Source organism: Falco rusticolus, chromosome 2, assembly GCF_015220075.1.
Source record: "Falco rusticolus isolate bFalRus1 chromosome 2, bFalRus1.pri, whole genome shotgun sequence".
Taxonomy (NCBI): Eukaryota; Metazoa; Chordata; class Aves; order Falconiformes; family Falconidae; genus Falco; species Falco rusticolus.
In genome coordinates, this window is record NC_051188.1 from 69,776,451 (window position 1) to 69,797,788 (window position 21,338).

Consider the following 21,338-nt stretch of genomic DNA (forward strand, 5'->3'; position numbering starts at 1 on the left):
GAGTTTAAAGAACTTACTGTATATTAAAAATGACTATATACTGCTATTGCTGGCACTTATCAGATAAGGAAGTCATATGATGAACAATCTGCCTCAAAGAACTGAAAAGCAAAGCATTTCTGATACTGAAACTGCAAACCAGATGATGCTCTGATTAGAGGCACGCACATAGATTACAGAAGTATAATAAATCATGTAACTTTTTAGGCTCAAATAAAATAAAAGAATGTATTTTTTATTAGGAAATAAACTGTTTATCAAGAATGCTTTAAAGGTGACATTTATTACTAATAAACTATGTTGAAAGGGCTGATCCTTTCATTGGCAGAACAGCTGGAGACTTTCCCTTATGTAAAAAATGCCCCAGCTCAGTCCGTGCTGGGTCAGGAAGAACTTCCATAAGCACTAACGAAGAATGGACAAGAGACTCACCCGCACCTTTTTTCAAATAATGACATTTTCCTTTCTTTTTAAAAAGGAATGAGTCATGGAAATATAACTCCAGTATTATTTTGGGACTGATCATGGATCTCAGTGTGACTCCTTGGAACATCACTTGAGAAACAATTGCGCAGTCAGCTAATGGTACCGAAACCCAGCAAAGCATCTGCCAGGCAAACCCTTGATGGTGTCAGCGAGACCCCTGCTTAGGCAGGATGTTATTTGCTCTTCAGTTCTTGAAAACTTAGGGGCTGACTCTTCAGGGTTGTCATGCTCTACTCCTCTCCTCCTAATCCTGTTAGGTTACTTTGTACCAAATGCTATGGCTGTTGGTGCTGAGCATATCAAAACCCATGTCTATCCTTTAACAGCCTGCCCTAGAGACAAATATGAAACCTCTCTCTTGATAAACTTCTTGTCTGAAGTGTTTAATTTACACCTCCCCAAAAGCAGCCTTGCTTTGGAGACCAACTCATTCAGGCTTGCATGATTGATGGCATTGAGCATGGGTCTACCTGCTACCTGAAGCTGTGTCAAGGATGACTGCATACAAGTCAGGTCAAGCTACGTATATCTCTTAGCTATTAAAAAAATATCCTTGAAAACAACACAGGGAAGAGCCAAAGGTGGAGTGCAGGACACCTTGTTTAGGGTTTGCCGAATGCCTGTGTTCTGCAAGGCACAAACACATTGCAGTTAGGAAGTTATTCAACTCCTTTACAATGATAAAGGCAATTTTAGGAATTAATCATTGAGCAAGTGTTAAAACATTTCTCATTCTGACCCTGTCTATGAAATGTTTTTTGCGATTATTCCATAGTGTGTACCCCACTGGTCATCACCTGAAATTTTTGTTCCCATACTACAAAAAAAGATTCTTCTGTTAGTCTCACCATCCAGAATACATTGCATGATTAAAATGTAGTTGCAGATTGTCAGAAAAATCAAACTTCTTGCACTTAAGATACATTAACTATTCAGGAAAATTAAATGGTGCTTAAGAACTGCTCTCAGGAGTCTGAGATAAAAATCAATGTAGCTCATGTATCGTCTAGATTATATGTAAACTTGGCATTTCCTAGAAGCTGCAGTAACTTAAATATTCCACTACCCAGGCACTCTTGCTACTGATATACTATCATTGTCTCCTCTTCCATTGACTTTCTAAACACAGTTTGCTGTGCAATATTGTTTTTCAGGAGATGACCCATTCATGGCCCCCACCGTTGTCAGCTATTCATACACCAGGAAAGGCAGAACAAAGCAAGTTTCCCTTCCCAAACAAGGTAAGACACGCAACATCATGTAGAACCGTGCCTCCTGCACCTCAAAATATGTCCTACATGAGCCCTGCCTAAGCGTGTGAGGCCTCTGGGCTGAGGTTGATGCTGTGCTGATGACCTTTTGTGTGTGTGTGCTAGTATCCCCTGACTTTTCCCTGCTTACAGCCTCTGCAGGGCTACACATTCTGGTTTGCATATCTCCTGGCAGCAGCACTAATGCTGATGTGTGGGTCACGGGTTCCTCGCTGCAAGGCAAAACTGCCGGTGTCCCTGGTGGGGTGTTCAGATGTGGTGCCTTCTGCAGGCACCTGCTGAGCTCCTGACTGATACCTCAGGGCACATACAGCTGCTGCAAGTCAAGAAGCTCCTGCTTGCATCCATTGTTCCTGCTTCATTTGGCTTCACTAGCCGAGATTTTTATTGAAACTGTTGAGGTCTGAGGGGGGCTTTACTAATACACTGGCCTCTGCAGTCAGAGGCTCAGGAGTGGGCATACATCCCCTGCCACCAACCTGGCTTCAGAGCCAGCTTTGCTAGAAAGGCAGGCAGCCCAGTGCCATGATGCCCAGAGAGGCCACAGAGTATTTGCCAGGGAAGTATTTGGTCTCTTAAGGGACCAAGGCCACTGGTACTGCTGATGGTGCCTTGAAACCAGCTCCACTGTCGTATGCGTTTCCCAGGGAGGATGCAGTGTGGCATGGTAAAGCTCACTGGCATGAGCTTGGGGAAACCACATTATTTATACTTGGTAAGTCAGGAGGGAATGAAATCAGCGCTCCTATGCAAAGGCCAATAAAATTTTCACATTGTATCACCATATACTTTTTATATGCCACAAGCATATTTCATGAAGTGTTCAAGCTTGAAAGATTGTATTGATGCTGCTTATAGCCTTTCTCCTGTTAAAGCAAACTCCTCTGGTAGCTTTTAAGTCCATTCTGCAAAATTTAGGGCAGGGAATAATTACAAGCACAAAGCCAAGAATCCTTCAAGATTTGCCTACAGTAAAACAGCTTTTCCATGGATGAGTGTCATGATTTTGAAGCACCGAGGGTGTAAACCAAAGCATCTCTGGCATGTTATGAAAGACAAAGAAGGAAATAACTCACTGTCTATTTGCTTATTGAAGGCAGGCAGCTGACCAAAGATGGTAGGTGGGCTAGGGGCTGGTTATGTTAGAGTAAATCCAGTAGGAGACAGATGTATCAGCAGCTTACATGCGGGTTTAGTGCCCAGATGGATGACAAAAACAAAGTGGTGCTTGCAGCTCTGCCGTTTCTGTCAGAACTACCACCACACGATGTGCTTGCACGGCACGTATGCAGATGTGTATGGGCAAGGTATGCACGTATCTGTGTAGCCATCTGAATGTACTTCCTCAGAACTAAATATATTGTGATGAATATAGGAACAGGAGAACCAGAGACCATAGGGCAAAGCATATGTGAATAATGGGTGATACTGACTTTCTCATCTTCTTTCTGCCTGTTCATCCATATCCCTGGGAAATATTCTAATAGTTTGAACTGCAGAGCCATGTCAGAGATCTACCATTCATTTTTAAAGACCCTTTTCTAGGTGGCTTCCTTTTGTCTTACCAAAGTAGAATTTCCATTTTATTTTAGCTTAGGATGAACAAGATTTCATCTTCATAGTTTTGTACATATAATAACATCACTACTGTATTGTGGGCTGGGTGGGCTGTATGGTCAGAAATCAGAATGCTTTTTGTGAGATGGGGAAGAACTACCTAACAAAACTGACCAGAGTCCTGGAAAAATCCTGCATTACTGGCCATAGATCATAGACACCACATCTATTTTAAAATATTTTAGAATAATTAAAAGCTACTCCTGTGGCTCACTCTGAATCTGTACAGTTGCAGACTTTAGAAGGTATCTGCTTTTCAGGTTCCAAAATGCAAAGAATGGTTTCCTAATTTTTCAGACATGTTTTTGAAACATTCATAAGCTAGCTATTGCTTTTCACAATATGTGGTGTAAAACCTTTATTTGATCTCATAGGGGATGCTACCATAACTCTTAGGAAGCTTTCCCACAGGTAAGCTACATAGTGGTCCCAACCTGTTAAAACCTAAGGACTGCACCAAACTGTTGTAGAGCACAGATTATTCAGATAAATGTGCCTGTCAGTTATGAAGTGGCCAAGGCCAGCAAAGAGGCTGAAAGGCTAAATTTGGGGCATCAAATTCATCTCTTCATTCCAAGCGATGCATGGTACCGTGAATTGACTTTCAGTCTTTATGGCAGCACTGAGAGACCAGTTCAGTTCACTTGCAATGACTCTTCCAGCCAGAGAAGCAAGTAGGCTGCAGTCCTTTTTAACAGAAGACAGTTCCCAAGTGTAAAGATACTCGTCATTTTGGGAATAAGAAAAAGAGAAGCTTGTAGGACTCCTGCCTTGTTGCAAGGATGCAAATCATCCTCACTTTTCTGTCTATAAAAACGGAGTGTCAGCATCATTAGTTCCCATACATGCCACATTGCTTTTAACCTGCAACTCAAGTAATTAGTGATCTGACAGCCTGAAACTTGAAATTTATTAATTAGGCTGTTAAAGTTGCAAAGGCCACAGCAACTATAGCTAGACTGGTTTTGAAATCAGTCTAGCAATAAATGCTAGAAACCTGAGGTTTATATTTATATATAGCACAAATATAACAGAATTGCATATTTGAAATGGAGTGTGCAGATGTGTCCATCTATATAACTGTATGCTGGGTAGATGGGGGATGTATGTTCATATGCTGTACCTGTATATGAAATCAGACCACATTAACACGGGAGGTCTGCACTAACGCAGGAGAACGGAAGGGAAGTCCAGGTCATGTTTGCCACGTGCAGCAGTGCCCAGTATGTTTCACAGCACAGCACTGCTGGGAGAGCACATATAGGGAACTGTCCTTTATGTAATAAAGAGCATAAAGTTACATTTCATCCTTAACTTTGAATTTACTTTCTCTGTGGAATTAATTTGTAGTCCTGAATTTACTAGGAAGGGGCAATGATAGTCTCTTTATTTCTTGTTTTTCAAAGCTTAAGGATAATTGAATCAGTGTGTGATGTGACAGGCTGTGTGTGCTTTCCTTTCTCAGGTCTCTGTCACACTTTGTTATGTACAAATGATCAGGCATTATTTGATTGCAATTTTATTTAAAACATCTTAATAAATAAACTTTAAATGAATAATTAAATTTGGTAAATAAGAGCTCACTTGATGCTTGTGTGAATGAGCTTTCATGTTCAGGCATTAATTCTCTGCTCTTGTGTGGGAAAAAATTGCTGTTAATTCTGCTTTCTGCTTTACTGTCTTTCTTCATTTTTACTGTGATTTCATGTCTTGAAAGTTTGATCAGATGTTTGATTTCTAGTTATATGTATGTGATATTATGGGATCAGCCAACATTTTGTTATCTGAGAATTAATTTATCCACTCCAGGAGAACTGGTGTCTTGTCACAAAGCTATTGGGTGATTATTCTCAGCAGAAGCCAAGTTATCATAGTGATGTTATTCTTTACACTCTGAATTCATTTACTTTTTCCTTTTTTCTTGATTTTAACAAGTTGGAGCAAATACATGGGAAAATAATCTCCAGAAGTGAAGACTTCACCTTTGGTTTTTAAGTTGCATGAAGTCATACTTTTTTCCTACCTCAGTAGGAGCATTCTCTCTTTTGCTATGAGATTTTTGTATTAGCCTTTATTATTAAGAATAATTTGTTGAGAATCAAGATGCTTATTTTAAAGACTCAGTCAAAAGGAAAAGTGAAAATGTTATAGCTCATATGTTTTACTGATGTCAGATTTGAGACTATGCAGAGCCAGTAGTAAGATACTGTGCTAGGCAGTTAAAGGGGAGGTTGCATTCTTCCTGAGGTTGAAAATGTAAAAAAGTGAGCAAGATGCTTGTTTAGCAGTTTCAAACACTTTTACAAACCCAAGGGTATTTCCATCAAAAAGATTGTATTCCCTCAAACTTCTCTAGGTACATAAATGCACTATTCTGGAAACTGAACATGCTCTAATAGCCTGCTTTTATTGGCAGCCTGGTTGACTACTAGAATAGCATTTAAATTCAAGTGTATATGTCACTACATCACTACTGCAGGCTGATCTGGACTTCTTAAGATTATTCTATAATCTTATTCTGTATTATACTAGATGATCTTTAAGGTCCCTTCCAACCCAAACCTGCACTGTCTTTTTGTGATTCTCTGATATTCAGTCACCAGAAAAAAACCAGGCTTTAATATCCTGTCATCAGAAGCATTTGCAAAAAGGTGAGGCAATTTGTCAAAAGTAGACAATTTGAAATTATTCAGAAATTATTGTCAGCATGTGAAAGACGGTACAGATCTTTTCATACTGCAGTTGAAGGTAGAAGCTCAGGGCTTCCCCAAAAATTTGATGTCTTGCACTTAAGGTGCGTAGGATGGTGATGAATTGTAGATGTGTATTATAGCCTAAAAATTACAGATTAAAGCCGTAAGTCTGGAGAGCCTTGACTCCAGAGCAAATGGTGTAGATTGAGCAGATTTGACTAGCTGAGCCCCTGAGATCCCAGTATCTGCAGTCCAGCCAACGTCCCTTTAGAGATGCCAAGAAACTCTTGGGGCCCTGAACCCCTGAGGTATGCTTTCGAGTGACTCAGCAGCAAAATCTCAGCTTGGCCAAGTCAGAGCATCCTTGAGCTCTCTGGGGACTTGCAGTTCCTTTCTTGATGAGCTGTGAATTTGCTTCATCACTCAGCCTCTGTGGGCCAGGGATCTGGTCTAGTGCCCAATTCCTCACTGAAAATGATCATGTGTGTTGCTGTGGGTGTCTGGCCCCTCTGAACAGCCTTTGCTGCAGTTGTAACTGCAGCATGTATATGTGGTAGTATTCCCGTGCATGTCTGGGTTATTCAGAAGCAGAGTTATATATGGGATACCTTTCCTGCTGCCGTCCATGGCAAAGTGGGTTTTTTTTCCTTAATATAAATATCTTTTTGCTATAGTTTATATTTCTATTTCACTTCTATTTATAGGCTTCTTTTGTATTTTTATGAATGCATATAAATTCTATGAGTAAAATACGTGAACATTTGCACGTAAGGAAAAAATGGTCAGATTTATTGCACCATATTCATAGATATTGCAGTTGTGATACAAGGTTGACCTTGTAATCTCAGGGACCCAGAGCTAGGTCTGTATTTCCGTTCTCTGGTACTGTCAATATCAACATGTGAAAAGGAAAGACCAGCTGTGCTACTGTCGCAGGAATCTAATGGTCCATGAAACAATATTGGTCTTCCCTCTGTCTTCTCATCTAAACTTGTAGAAGATAATAGACAAGTTTTGGTTGATCGATAACTGAATAGTGAGCATGAGAGTCGTAATAGCTAGACAAGGAATTGCACCATTAACGGATTGTTGTGAAATAAGTTTACAAGCCTTAGAATTAATGGATTTTCAAAGAAATATTGGATTTATTCTTGTAATTGAAAATTACTTTGAAATTGAATGAACAATTAATGATGCTGTTTGTATTGTTAAGGTAATGTTCAAGCAAGTATTGCAGCTAAAAATTGCCATAAAAATAACACACTGTACCTATTTTCTATTATTACTATAGGAGTCACAACAGGGATCTACAGGACACAGCAATACAAGTAAGTACAAATTCATTTTCTGGCTGAACTGGATGGAGGGGATGACAATGTCTGTGAAAAACAAGTGACTGATAGAGTAAGGGACCAAGTAGCAGAATGGGATGGTGCAGAGCCTGGCTGTGGCCAAATGTGGAGAACTGAACTGAGGAGTGACCATCAAAATGTCAGCTCTTTTGGTGGACTGGGAAGAACAAAAAGGATTCATTTTGTTATGACTGTTCTATTATGTAGATGAGAAAGACTGAAAGGTCAAAAAAGTGGCTTTTTTAGAAAGCCAGAAAAGAGGTGACCTAGTTACACGGTCATCCAAACTGCCAGAAAATTCTGTAGGAAGACTTGTTATCATTTCTCTTCCATAGGCAATGGTATATTTTGTGGCTATTGCACAGTAATAAGCTAGATAAATCCTGCCAAAGTAACACCAGATAATGTCTCAAAGACCATATGGCTGTGGGTCTTTTTGGCTAGCGGTGTGGGCAGGGGAGTGATGTGTGCTTGTGTCACTCCTGGTTGGGGCCTTTCAGTGGACTCCAGTTTACAAATCATGGCACAGATCAGCAGCACTTTAATTACATTTAGTTATGGTAAAAAACTTAGCAGCTGTATTGAAAGGGAAGATTGAATCATTCTGTGAAACAAAGTATTAATCCTCTCCCCTGACACTTCTGACTTGTTAATGTTGTCTTGCATATTAAAAATACATGATCCTATCCTGCTCTCAACATAAAATCACCTCAACCAAAAGAATGATTTTGTTAGTTTCCTGACCTGTTAGCCACCACAGAGCCCTGTTTGCAAATTACAGGGCTGTGACTGAAGATGAAGAATGCCCTGAGCTGGTAGGTGGGGCTTTGAAAGTAGCTGGTCACCCACTGTGTGAGGGAGAAGACATCCAGAGAGACAAGGCAGGGAGATGTAGGCTATTAAAACAGTGTGGCAAAGGCTGGTGAAAGGTCAGCATGCAGAAGACAATGTTGTGAAGAAACATGCAGCAGTGTCACTTAATTGCTGGCATCAGTTTGATATTGCTGCGAGTACCAGCACTAAGGAAATAATAAAAGACAAAGGGGATGAGGTTCTGTTGGAAAATAATGAAAACAGTAATGAGAGAAGGAAGCACCAAAGGGCCATAATAGAGAGGGCTACACAAATACACACAGTCACGAGCGTGACAAACACACCAGCTGAGCTGAGGGCTTCGCAATGACATCAGAGGCCACAGTGTCTGGCCAGCTTTGGTCATAGTTTCATTTTGAGTATTCCCTTGAATTGAATTCCCTTGAATATTGAATAAAATAGGCTGTTCTGCATATCTAATGAAACCTGCTTTCCTGTGGGTTAGGAAATTGGCACTACCTCCTCACAACTTTCCCCTGCTCCTTACTCCAGTGGTCTCCAACCTCACTTTACTTCCAGTTCCCCCCATCTGCCCTCCCACACCACAGTACCTCCAGCTTCTTATCTCCTTATTCATCCTGCTCAGCAAAATCAGCATATATTTGCAGCTGGGCTGGGGCTGCATGCAGTAGGTATTGCCTGGCTGGTGGCAACCAAACGAAAGAACAGCTGAACCCATGCACACCATCTTCGCTGATGGCAAAAGTGTAGGTCACTGTCAGGCACCCAGGCACTTTTCCTAACGTTGCAGAGGGAATCTGACTACCTCTGAGACCTGCATCCATGAGCATTCCTGTTGAGGTGCTGGAATAAAACATCAAATAAGATAGAGTGAAATACATACTTTACCAATCCTGTACGTCAAACTCAAAGGAAATTTAGGAAAAAAAGGATTCAAATGTGTGGTGGGTTGGCCCTGGCTGGAGACCAAGTGCCCACCAAAGCTGCTCTATCGCTCCCCGCCTCAGCTGGGCAGGGGTTAGAGGGTCGAGATAAGGACAGGGAGCAATCACTCACCAATTACAGGTGAATCAGGCAAAACAGACTGGACATGGGGAAATTAGTGTAATTTATTACCAGTCAAATCAGAGAAGGGTAGTAAGAAAATAAAACCAAATCTTGAAATGCCTTCCCCACACCGCTCCCCTCTTCCCGGGCTCGACTTCGCTCCCCCCCCCCCGCGGGCCGGACGGTGCTGGGGCTGGGGGGTCCCTCCGGCGGTCCCTGCCGCTCCTGCCCCCCGGGGGAGGCTCCCCACACTCTGCCCTGCTCCAGCCCGGGGTCCCTCCCCCGGGAGCGGCTCCTCCGCGACCTTCCCCCGCGGGGGCCCTTCCCCCGGGCTGCAGCTCTTCACGCACCGCCCCGGCCGGGCCCCCCCGCGGTGCCGCCCTTCAGGCCCAGCCGGCTCCAGCCCGGGCCCCCCGCGGGGTCACAGGCCCCGAACCCGCCCCGGCCCGGGCTCCCCCCCGCGGGGCCACAGGCCCTGCCAGGAGCCGCTCCGGCCGGGCTGCCCGCGGGTCGCAGCCTCCCTCGGGCACCCCCTGCCCCGGCCTGGGGTCCCCCGCGGGCTGCGGGGGGGGATCTGCTCCCCCGTTCGCCGCCATGGGCCGGGGGCACGGCCTGCCCCAGCGGGGGCTTCGCCAGGGGCTGCCGGGGCATCTCTGCTGGGCGCCTGGAGCCCCCCCTGCCCCTCCTGCCCGGCCGGGGGGCTGCAGGGTGCTGCGCTCACACCTCCTCGCCCCTCTCTCCGGCTGGGGTTGGCTTTCCCACTTTTTAAACACGCTGTCCCAGAGGCGCTGCCACCATCACTGCTGGGCTCGGCCTTGGCCGGCAGCGGGTCCATCTCGGGGCCGGCTGGCATCGGCTCCATCGGACACGGGGGAAGCTTCTGGCAGCTTCTCACAGAAGCCACCCCTGTAGCCCCCCCACTACCCGAACCTTGTCATGCAAACCCAATACAGAATGTGAGGAAATGTTAGCAAATGACCCTATGTGGGAAAGAAATCTAATGGTCTATGTGCTGTGTTATTCAAATGCACATCTTCAGCGTTCCAATTAGCTGTTATTTCCCATCCCACCGTGTCTTCTTTGGAGTGGCTCTTGAGTCTGTCATTTGCAGTGGTTTTACTTCAGCTGCAAACGTTGTCTTTCTCATGGATAACATTTGCATTTCTCTTATCCTTCCCCCGCAAGGAAATCAAAGCATTTAAAAACCCATAATGGCTGAAGTTATACTGCTCTATAACAATAAGTATTATTTATTTCTGTAATCCAGAAAGGGAAACTTGGCTGGTTAGGTTGAGTGATTCACTCAAATTCCAGCTCAGAGGAGAGAACTCCTCTGGCCACCCACTATTCAGGGGGGAAATCCTACAAAAGTTGATTTGGATTTTATTTTGAACTGGGAGTAATCTGGGCACATCTCCTCTGTTTGTATCTAGAAAGATTAGGAAGGGAGTTGTGTGAGATGAGGTAGAAACTAGCAAAGAACTGCCAGCTCTGTGGCTAAGGATCCTCATGAGGACTGATGGTTTCCACCATATGTTTCTGTATGCATACACACACCAACACACAGACACACACATGTCCACACCCATTTCAGGAGACACACGCAGTGCTTAGCACCTGAAATAAAGTGTGCTAACAGCAGTCCCATAGTGGGGTGGGTAGCATATTCTTTGTCAGTTCCAAAAAGACTAAGAAAAACAAGGGACAACACAAATTTGCCCATAAGAAGCAGCAGAGCTGGAGAGGATTTAGCAATTCGGCAAATGCCAGCCTCCCACAATGGTACCTGCATGGGTTTGGCAGGTTACATGGAAAATGGAAAGTAAATCTTAGTCTGGCCAACAGTGAGTGTGAAAAAAACAAGTTGTTCTGACAGGTAATTCCCTTTTACATATGCTTATCCAAAGATCTTATCAGTACTGTGTCTGTGACATTCAGCTATGCTTGGTCTATACACATTTTTAAAATTTCTATGATTCAGTCAAGTGAGAACAAAGTTGGTAAGAACTGATAAAGCCTTAATGGCCAGATTTTCTACTCTGATAGGCTGGACTGATGCGTTTCTACCATCTGTACAGGCTTCCTCCTCCCCCTCCGCACAGAAGTATGTTAAGTGACGATTAGCATAAAAGCAGCTGCAAATGCTTACTGTAGGGTAATTCATTAATATCCAGTTTGGCTAAATCACAGAGATTCCCTTTTCTCTCTCCTCACAGTACTTATGCTATTCCCCTTGTTGCTGCATTAACATACATTGCTGAAAGTAGAACTGATGTGAACTCTGCTGGCAAAGCACTCAGGAATCCATATTCCCTCTCACAATCAAACAAACCAGTGTTCATGGTAATAATTCATCACTTATAAAAAGCCTAAGTTACAAACAGAAAATTTTGACTATATGCCAACTGTTACTGTTGGTTTCTTGTTTCAAATTACCATAATGCAGATGAGCTCCAGGGCTCCAGGCACCCTAAGGCTGAAAAACGTATACTTGTAGCAACAGCTTTCTAGCGAGTGAGTTCATCATCTGGATATACTTTCTGAGGTCTCTGCTAGAAGCAAAAAGTGACCTAGAAATCACAGAGTGAATGTATTCCATCGTGTATGGATGCCCTGCTCGTGCCTAAATTTTAGCTGTCCTCCTACAGTAAGTGCTTAGTCTCCCTAGAGGTCCACAGAGAGGCATCAGTGTTTTTGACGTCATCCGAAGCTTCCCCATCCTGTTCACTATAGTTTAGGCACCTAAGCTGGGTAGACATAAACACTTTCAGAGGGGCAGATGAGATCTAAAAGCACCACGGCAAGGTGTTTGCAATACAATACACAGAACCTTCTCTACAAGGCATCTTCTTTTCTGTCTAGGCAAAGTCTTTCAGCTTGCTTCTGTGCAGCAGTGGAAGGACATTGGTAGCAAAACCCTGCCTTTTCTGAAGGCAACAGCAAGTTTTCCAGAGGTAGCCCTCCCAGCCATTGCTGACACCCCAGCAATGTATGGGAATTGAGTGTGAGGACTTTGTCAGCAGCAAATGGATGATACGTAATGCTCACGTGCATGGAACAGGTTGGGGGCTAATCCAAAACCCACTCAATTCAAGTCAATGAGCAGAAAATCAGACAACACCGTAACAGCCTGACCACAATAAACACTTCTCAAATTTTTTTCAGAAGGCACAGGTGGATTTTGATTTAACAAAGCTTATTAAAAGGTAATGGAGAAAAATGCATCCATCAGTAAACCAGTCACACTCAACCTCTGCGCCTCCTTGTCTGCTAGGCAACATAAACTCATGTGTAGACAGCTATTAGCATCCAGCGACACACAAAGAGGAGCAGCAGCTGCGCAGTCACTAGGTCCAGAATTCAAGTTCAAGGTGATTCAAGTGGAGTCGCATACCTTGTATAGCCATGGTAGAACTAAACAAAAATCTTAGACTGAAGCACAGCTTTCTCAGGTTACTCAGAGAGCAATAATTACAGCAAACAATATCAGCCTTCCTTTTTTCCGGGGTGGGTGAAAAGGAGGGAGAAGGGCTTGGCCTGACTCAGCGGAAGCAGTACCACCCCATCAGCTAGCAGCCTGCTTCCCCGGTGTCTGTGCTATGTAACTAAGCTGTGTTGGGCAGACATATGATTTTGGATCCAAGAAGGGGATCATCACAAGTCAAAATGCTGTGCAAGGACCCTTGTGAGTCATAAAGAAATGTGAAGAGGCATCCCTTGGGCCTCTGATACTTCTCAAGCATTTGGGCACTTGACTTCTCCTGGGGTTGAGTGCCTAAGGCAAGATATACAACATAGCAGGGAAGGCTTCCCCAGCCCCCACTTACAGGAGCCGAAGATCAGATCCTTAATCTGTGAAAATGAATGTGAACCAAAACATTCATTGGCAGAACTGTGTCGTAATCACTGCCTTACTAGCTCCCACTGATGGTGTTTTGCTTTCTATTAAATAATTACTGTTCCTGTAGCAGAGTTTTGGAGCTTGTGCATGTTGGATGGGGCACACTCTCATAGCAGAGCTGTAGGGCCCTAGAGAATTCCTTTCCATTGCTCCAAGGTCTGCTATCCCTGGTAAAGCTTGTGTCCTCTAATCAGCCTCTCTTGTGGAGTTTCCTTGCCTGACATTTCCAGAGTACGTGTGGCAGTGACAAGAAAAGTCAAGTCAGGGTTGACTCCCCGCTTGCAAATGCTCCAGCAGTGCCCCGGCAGCCCTGTGATTGCCTCAGCAGCGGTCTGCATGTGTGGCAAGAGCGGTCAGTGTTCGCAATGAATAAAGCGTTGATGTGTCACATCTGAGCAGTTTCCATATTGATCCATTTCTGATGTCGTTTTCTTCTTCTCTTTTAAAGGGAAAAGTGATGTAGAGCCAAAGAGTCCAGAGAAAAACGCAACCCATGCATCGTAAGTCACTTTTGCATTTAAGATCGGAGAAGGCAGCTGTGTTTTTATCAGATTTGTTGGGCAAAATAGAATTTGTTTTCATTAAGATAAAGTTCTTTCGCTGATGCTTTTCTTAAAACAGGTTTTTAGATAATGACTAAACATTAATTATTCCTAGAACTTTTGCATGCTAGTAAGTCAGAGATCTTTGCAAATGAAATGGCTCCATATCACACTGAATAGATATGAGATTATTTTTGTGGGTGTGCAAGACTGGCCTTTACAACCTGACTTCAGCATTACCTTAATGCTGCTGGAGTTTGACACACTTGCTAAAAAACATCATGTCACATATGCCTTTGATGTACTGATGTAATTTTAAAAGACTGCAGTCTGCAGCTTCACCTCTGAATTACTTGAAATCCAATTACAGCTATCTCTGGTCTCTCACGATTTTGTTGATGTTTTTGAATTAACAAAAGAAGTCGAGAAATAGATAGGAACAGGCACTTGTAATATATCAGTGTTCACCTTCACTCTAGTGCAACAATAGAAGCTTTTACCATTTTTAACTCTAGTATACAAAGGACTGAATTGTTTTGCCAACGTAAACCAGTCTATGAAACAGATGGGCTGCAGGCTAGAAAAAAAAAATAGCATCAGTCTCCCAAACTGAGCTAGATAAGTGAAATCCTTTAATAACTACCAGGCAGGAGCATTATGAATTTCTGCAAAACCATTCACCTTCTTAATCCCATTTGAGGGAGGGAAGTTCTTGTAACAGTTAGTCATGTGAATTTTAGAGTGCATCTTGCCCATAATTTATGTTTTCTGATTCCTGTAATTTAAATTCAGAGCATTATATCATGTAAATCTCACAAGGTGTCACCATTTGTTACATGGCAAAAGCAGTCACAGAAGGAGGTACAATAACGGTGATTTATTGTGGGATGTTTTGATTTCTGCTGCAAATACACATTAAAAATCTTCTGGAAATGAATCTAGAAAAAGATTTGACATGGTATAAGGAATGGCTTGTCCTGCAGATTGTGTTGTGGAATGTAATTACAGTATGTGAGCATATTTAGCCAAACTTATTAAATGAATTAAGCATTAGCAGCCTTATTCCTTCTGATAGTATGATTGCTGGGAATGGTTAATAGAACAATTCCAATAATTATAATTTTTTAAAATAATATCACAATAAAGACCAAAAGAAGAAGGGTTTTAATGCCATCTGGAGGTATTTTTGAGAAATGAACACTTTTTTTTTTGCTGATATTTAGCAATATGTAAAACATAAGCCAACCTCCAAAGTGTTTTTTCTAGTTAGACAGTATTCTATTGATGAGAAATGTTCTTTACTATCCTTTCTTCTTCTTCACTAGATTAAAATCCTGTAAGATCTCTGAACCCACAATAGGGGTACCTCTGAACCCAGAATATGGGTTCAAAGATATGCCCCAATACATTTATGGTTTTGGTTTGAGACTACATACTGTGTCATACAGTGTGCCTATAGCAGACCGGAATCTGGTCAGGTGTGAAAAGTTCCTTGCCTATAAGAGGTCTTAGTGCAACCTTTTGAAACTGTGCTAGACATATAGTATTCTTAAAATGCTTATCTTTAAATCCTTACTATATGCTAAGGCTACCCCACAGCAGATACTGGCTCCCATAGCAATTTTTAGAAGTAGAAATGACTGGTTACCACTGATAAATGACTGCATTCAAGAAGGAAAGACCCCTCTAGAGAAATTGTGTGGAAAGAGACAGGAAGGAAAGGAGATCAGAGGAAGGGAATCAGCAAGTCCTGTGCCAAAAGAGGTGGAAGAAAATGAGAGGGATACTTCTAAGAAGGAGAAAAAGGAACCGAAACCACCAAATTTTCAGAAAGAGATATAAAACTGAGAGAAGTGGAAGAAGAAGCAGAAGAAAACCAGAGGTAAAACACTGGAAATGAGAAAGTAGGGAAAGCAATATGAGCAAAAGTTATTAGTATACTAAAATGTATGTGTTATAGAATTGAGGGATGGATACTTGAGTGTTACAGTGAGGTAAATTAACTCATGCTGACGTGTAGGTGCACACTGATGTTTCAGTTCTCTTTCTGCTACCTTCTGTTGGCCTTCCCCAGGTTTCTTCTCTTTTCCACCTTCTTTTAAGACAGACTTTTATCCCTGGTTCTCAGGCAGCCATCGATCGATATAGACTGCCTGTTCTTCTGGGGATATAGCAGCTCGCACCTGTGCACAAGAAGCACAACCAGAAAGACCTGCAGTGCAAGGGTACATGTGGATGTGTGAGCGTGTGTGGCTGGGTCCATCTATAGGAGTGGATGTACTCATCCCCTCCCTGCATGGATAAGACCATGTCATTGCACAGCCGGATGAGAGCCCCAGTAGTGCCCAGCCCTGCAGCTGGAGGCCGGCAGGGTTGTGCAAGGGGAGAGGTGTGCGAGGGGGCACAAGTGCTGCCAGGGGTCCCTGTGGGTAAAAAACCCTGCACCTTCTTGTGAGGTGTCACTTCCCTGAGAGTGTCAAAGGAGTGCAGTTGGCATCTCCTGGCAGGGGTGCTAAAAAGGAGTGACATTGATGTAGGAGAGGTGGCACCTTTAGGCCTGACCCAGAGAAAATGTGGATTTGTTTCACTGTGGATCAGTGTCTCCTTGTGAAAATGGAACAAACAGCAACAACAACAACAAAAAGAAACCACAAAGCAAGTCGTGTTGGCCTAGATAAAAATAACAGAAAAGCCAGGGAGGAAAAAATTAATGTTTCTTTCTTGCAAATGTCTTTTTTATTTTCCTCAGGCATGTTACAAGCCACACACTCAAGCCAAGCTTATATGACTCAATGGCAGTTAATTCATCCCTGGTGCAGATTTACTACCTCCATCCAAACATTATTTATGCAGCTTCAAAGGACAGGTTGATTACCCTCCTGAATCAGGCAGCGAGGCGTTTCTGAACCAAGCATTTACATGACGTCTCCTCTCAAGACATTCCTCCTGCCTTGTCCACCAGGCTCCAGGTCCTCAAAACCAGATATGTGACCTGTGACCTGGAGCCCTGGGGCCAAAAGTGCTACCTGTAACCTCCGAGAGTACAGAAACCTAGCGTGCTGGATGCATGGTGATCTGTTCGGAGGGGTTTGGGTACACTAAATGCATCGTTCTGAATAGCATTATGCACAGGGTTTTTTTTCCTGTATGCATTAACTCCCTAGATAGACTCAGCATGACATAGCTCTCCACTGATAATAATATTAAACATTAAGAAACTGGTATGCATTAGATGATACACATTAATTGATGCAACATCCTAATGAGGCAGATAAATAAGGGCAGTTATTACAGTGCTGGAGATAACTGAGATGGGTGTAGGAGAATGAGAAGGATGTGAAAGTAGGGAGGAAGTGTGAGCAGAGCTGTATCCTTTTGCATGATATCCCTATGGCCTTTACCACCTTGGCATGCACAATAATCGCCTGAGCTGGCACTGAAGAATTGCAATAAAAGGTGCAAACAATACAAAGGTGTTAAGCTGTCTGGAGTCTTCCCCAGTTGATTCATGTTCCTTGTAATTGAATGCTTTTAAAGCCATGAGAATTCTGGATTTGAAGGGGGTTTTTTGTTGTTGTACTCAATATATATAGCTCTCTATGGGTCATCTGGTTACAGCTTCGCTGAGCATTTCTAAACTTTTAGGACTGTTCAGAAATATCCAATAATGTCTTGTTCTTTTGGTTTTGTGATAAAAGGTTGTTTTCAATGGCCAGAAATCTTTCACAGATTTTGTTAAAAACACTTAATTTTTATTAATATCCTTTCTCCTCCTGGTTTTACCAGTCATAGTCTGAAGGACTGCATTAAGGAGTGGGGGAGGAATAAAGAGTGTTCTTGCATTCTTTAATATTTTCAGATACAGGATTTCATTCTTTCTTTGGCAAAAACTGGATCCTTTCAGTAAACCTCAGAATATTACAATTGTAATTTTATAAAACTTATGTGCAAGGAAAAGTGATTCTAACTAGTGCATGTGTTTCAGAGGACCTTGCAATGCCATGGAAGCTCCTCCCCGAGCCAGGGGTCTGGGATCTTCCATCCTCCCACACGCAAAATATGACAGTAATTCAAAAATGGCACAAATACACAAAGCACTCGGCAAGACTCTCGCTCTTGGGATGACTTTCGATGTACTGTCTGTTATGATGTTCTTCGGTACCTTTGTGTTTGTAAATGATTTCCAGTTCAGACTACCCAAGGTTAATCATGCCTGAATGTGATTCACTGCTATGCATTTACCTCGACATTTCTAGTGCACTTACTTAATGATATCAGGGCTAGCAACTAGATACCTCAGTGCTGTCTCTTTATTATCCCTCCCACAATTGTTTTCATGCTGAGATGCTCCAGATTTTTCCCTCCCTTTTACAAGAGAATTAACCAAGATTGAGGGAGGCTTTTATAATTTATGGCAGTTATGCAAGTTTTGTCCTTTGCTAATACTCTCTGAGAATCACAGTGATCTCGGTGTGTGTGTTTGTTTGTTTGCTTTTGCCAGGCAGAAATAGATGTTGGCTCTGTTCCTTCCCTGCACCAGTCCCCAGCATCAGCATCACTTGGAGAATAGTTTGCTCAGGGGAATCTTCATTAGCAGTACTGAATTCAACAGCTTCCAAGCTGCCCAGTTGCAGACATTAATGCTACAGTCTCTTGCCCATACAGCAGCTGCTCATCATTCTCATCACCCTGATTCTCCTTGAGAAAGGAAATACTAAAAAGCTTACTTCTTTAAAAAAAAAACCTTACTAAAAGCAACATCATGCTTGTTCTTACTTGATGTGACCTACATCTGTATCGGCACAGGTGTCACCTGTTGGTTTCTTGCCTTTTCTTCCTCACTTCTGCCCTGCCCCTTGTATCTGCAGAGTGACTCACAGATACCAACATCCACAAACTCCTCCTGGTTTCCCCTTCTGTAGATGGGAAGACTGAGGCAGAGGGGTTGCAAGGTGCCTCCAGAGAACAAAGAGAACCAGTCTCAAACACAGGAGAGCAGCTTGAGTGAGTGCTGCCAACGCACTGTCCAGCTCTTTGCCCCCGGGGACCTTGACCTCCCACATCTGGCTGTGTGGTCTTGACCTTAACCCTCTCAGGCAACTACTGCAACCTGGTTGAGCACTGGGGTTGGAAGAGGAGACTTAATCCCACCTCACTTCACCGAAAAGCCTAGTGCAAGTTATTTAAGGTTAGCCTTGGCTTTTCCCCATCTAAAATAATAACTAGGCTGCTGTGAAGACTATCTGATTAATATTTGTACAAAATGTTGAAAAATGTAATGTTCTGTAAGAATGGCTAAGGATTACTCACCCGGAGCAGTAAAGGAAGCGAGCGGTAGTTTTTTAAAGACAGGCTTGGGTAGTCAGTGGTAAATGTCCTGAGGAGTGCCAGGTGTAGGGAGATAGGGAAAGCGGGAGCTGCTGTCTCTCCCAGGCACCCACAGATGACCAAGGGCATCCCCTGCCCCATTACCACTTCCCCATCCTCCTCCCACAGTTTCAATCTTGGGAAGGCGTCACCCAATTTAAACTAGGAGTTGAGTTTTGTCTTGCTGGAACTGGAGGAAGGGATGGCAAATAGGGAAGGGGCAAAGCATGCAAGCTGCAGAGGAAAAATACATCCGATGGTACATCTTCAGTATCCTCCTGTTTGTTTGGCAAAAGTACCATGATGGATCAAGTCAATTGAACCAGAAAAAAGCTAACACATGGGTCTGGAGGACCATGGAAAGGGTGAAATCCAAGCAACTGTGGAAGTCAGTTCCAAGAAATGCGCTGCCCAAACTTTTATGGGGTATAATCCACTTTTAGCTTTCAGATTAAGATACCAGGGCAACTTCCCAAACACTCTTCCACAGCTCAAGTTGTGGACATTTTAGATGGCAAGGACATTTGCAGCAGATACATTGGCCAATGATTTGGTGACAACTGTTTTAGTAACTCCATGGGCTCTATCAAGGACTGTTACGAGCATATCAACTGACTCATGAGCCACAGATGACCCTTCTCTGCCTAGAAGCACAACTCCCAAGGGATCGTAGACAAAATGAAATTACATCCTTTAAGTTAATTTTTGAGATGTATTGTTTCTGAAAACACTACTGCATCAATGGCTTTTAATGTATGTCTGTGATGTTTCTGAGAGTTCTTGTAGTCCATGCTAAAAAAAAAAAGAAAAAAAAACAAGAAAAAAAACCCCTTACTATGATGAATGAAGGCAGTGTTTTTCAGAGCAATGGAGGTCTTGAAAACTGTGGAAGTGAAAGTCTGGTGTTTATCCACTAGCCAAGTCGCTGGCAGAAGAAGAAGGCTGGCTTCATTGCACTATTCCACCTGTTTACTTGAGCCTCAGCCTGCAGAGCTCCCCCCTAACACTGCCAGACTGTCACTCTGCTCGGCCAGTCCAGCAGGAACAGCTAAAATTTTAAAACACACCCCTCGGCTCTCAAATTCCCATGAAAAAGTTCTTTTTTCTTCCCTCTCCACTGAAGAATTGCCCTCGGCGTACACAGCATTTCTCTCTGTATTAAAAATACAGCCTGTTAACAAATACAATTCCACCATAACTTCCTGCTCTAAGAAACAAAGTGATTTCACCTGTGGGATGCATCAGAGCTGCTGCAGTATTGTCACAATGCTGACCTGAACCTTGCCTGCCAATTCCTAACCTTTTCTGCGCATGGATTTTTTGGATTTGTGGTGTATAATGCTGCTGATAGTTCACAAAAAAACACTATTGTAAATTGATACCAACAAATCTATTTTCTTCAAATGCTATAAAGACATTTTCTTGGAAGACATTTGCTCACACAGGTCTTGACTGAACCTGTCTTTGAAGTTTAGCAAAGTTAGGGAGGAAGAATGAATTGGTATTATTGGTAATTTTTTTGCCATGTAAAAATTATGGACACATAGCAATCGAAGATGATACAAGTAAAAAATCTTTAAATAACATATAAAGTCATATAAAAAGATCTTAAAAACATTATGTCCATGAAAGCAGATGAGAGGGGGCTTATTTGTTTGGTTTAGAAAGAGAACACCTGGAAGCCTAATCTGACCTTAATTGCAGCTGCAGTTTTCCTGGGACAAGATTTAGTTTCTGTTGAGTTCAAATCAGACAAAAAAAAAAGCTTGATCTGAGGTGTCAACAGGAACAGGGATAGACGAATGCTAAATAAAAGCACTACTGAGGTCTGGGGACATTTTGTGATTGACTTACATGGGCTGAGATAGGGTCTTCACGGTCCTATTTTCAAGTGCTAGCCCACTCTTTGACCAGATATAGCCAATAACTTGAGATAACCACTCTTACCGCTGCAGGGCTCAGCACAGAGTTTTATTTATAAATTCCCCTTGATCCAGGCCCTCTTGTTTAGCACCTTCACCTTTACTATCTACCTGTATACTTTGCACGCCGGAGGGAAAAATAACTAGCCATGGGAAGCTGTCCGTGTTTTGATGCCGCCCTTGGCTCAAGGCTTAAGGGGGGTGGTTTAATGCAAGAGAAAAACTCACTTTGGAACAACAACTTTTGTCCCGTTAGAAAACCTACTATAATGCTGGACATTATTTCTAATTTTATACCAAGTCAAA

The 21,338-nt window shown here is 42.8% G+C and overlaps 1 protein-coding gene across 1 annotated transcript in view; it reads left to right on the top strand.

The window, feature by feature from the left end:
* Positions 1–21,338, top strand: part of AFF3 (AF4/FMR2 family member 3) — a 281,320-nt gene that overhangs the window by 142,606 nt on the left and 117,376 nt on the right. Inside the window, exons 5-7 of the mRNA XM_037377921.1 lie at positions 1,641–1,727; positions 7,359–7,395; positions 13,650–13,701. Of these exons, the coding sequence (XP_037233818.1) occupies positions 1,641–1,727; positions 7,359–7,395; positions 13,650–13,701 (176 nt within the window). The remainder of the gene's footprint in view (positions 1–1,640; positions 1,728–7,358; positions 7,396–13,649; positions 13,702–21,338) is intronic.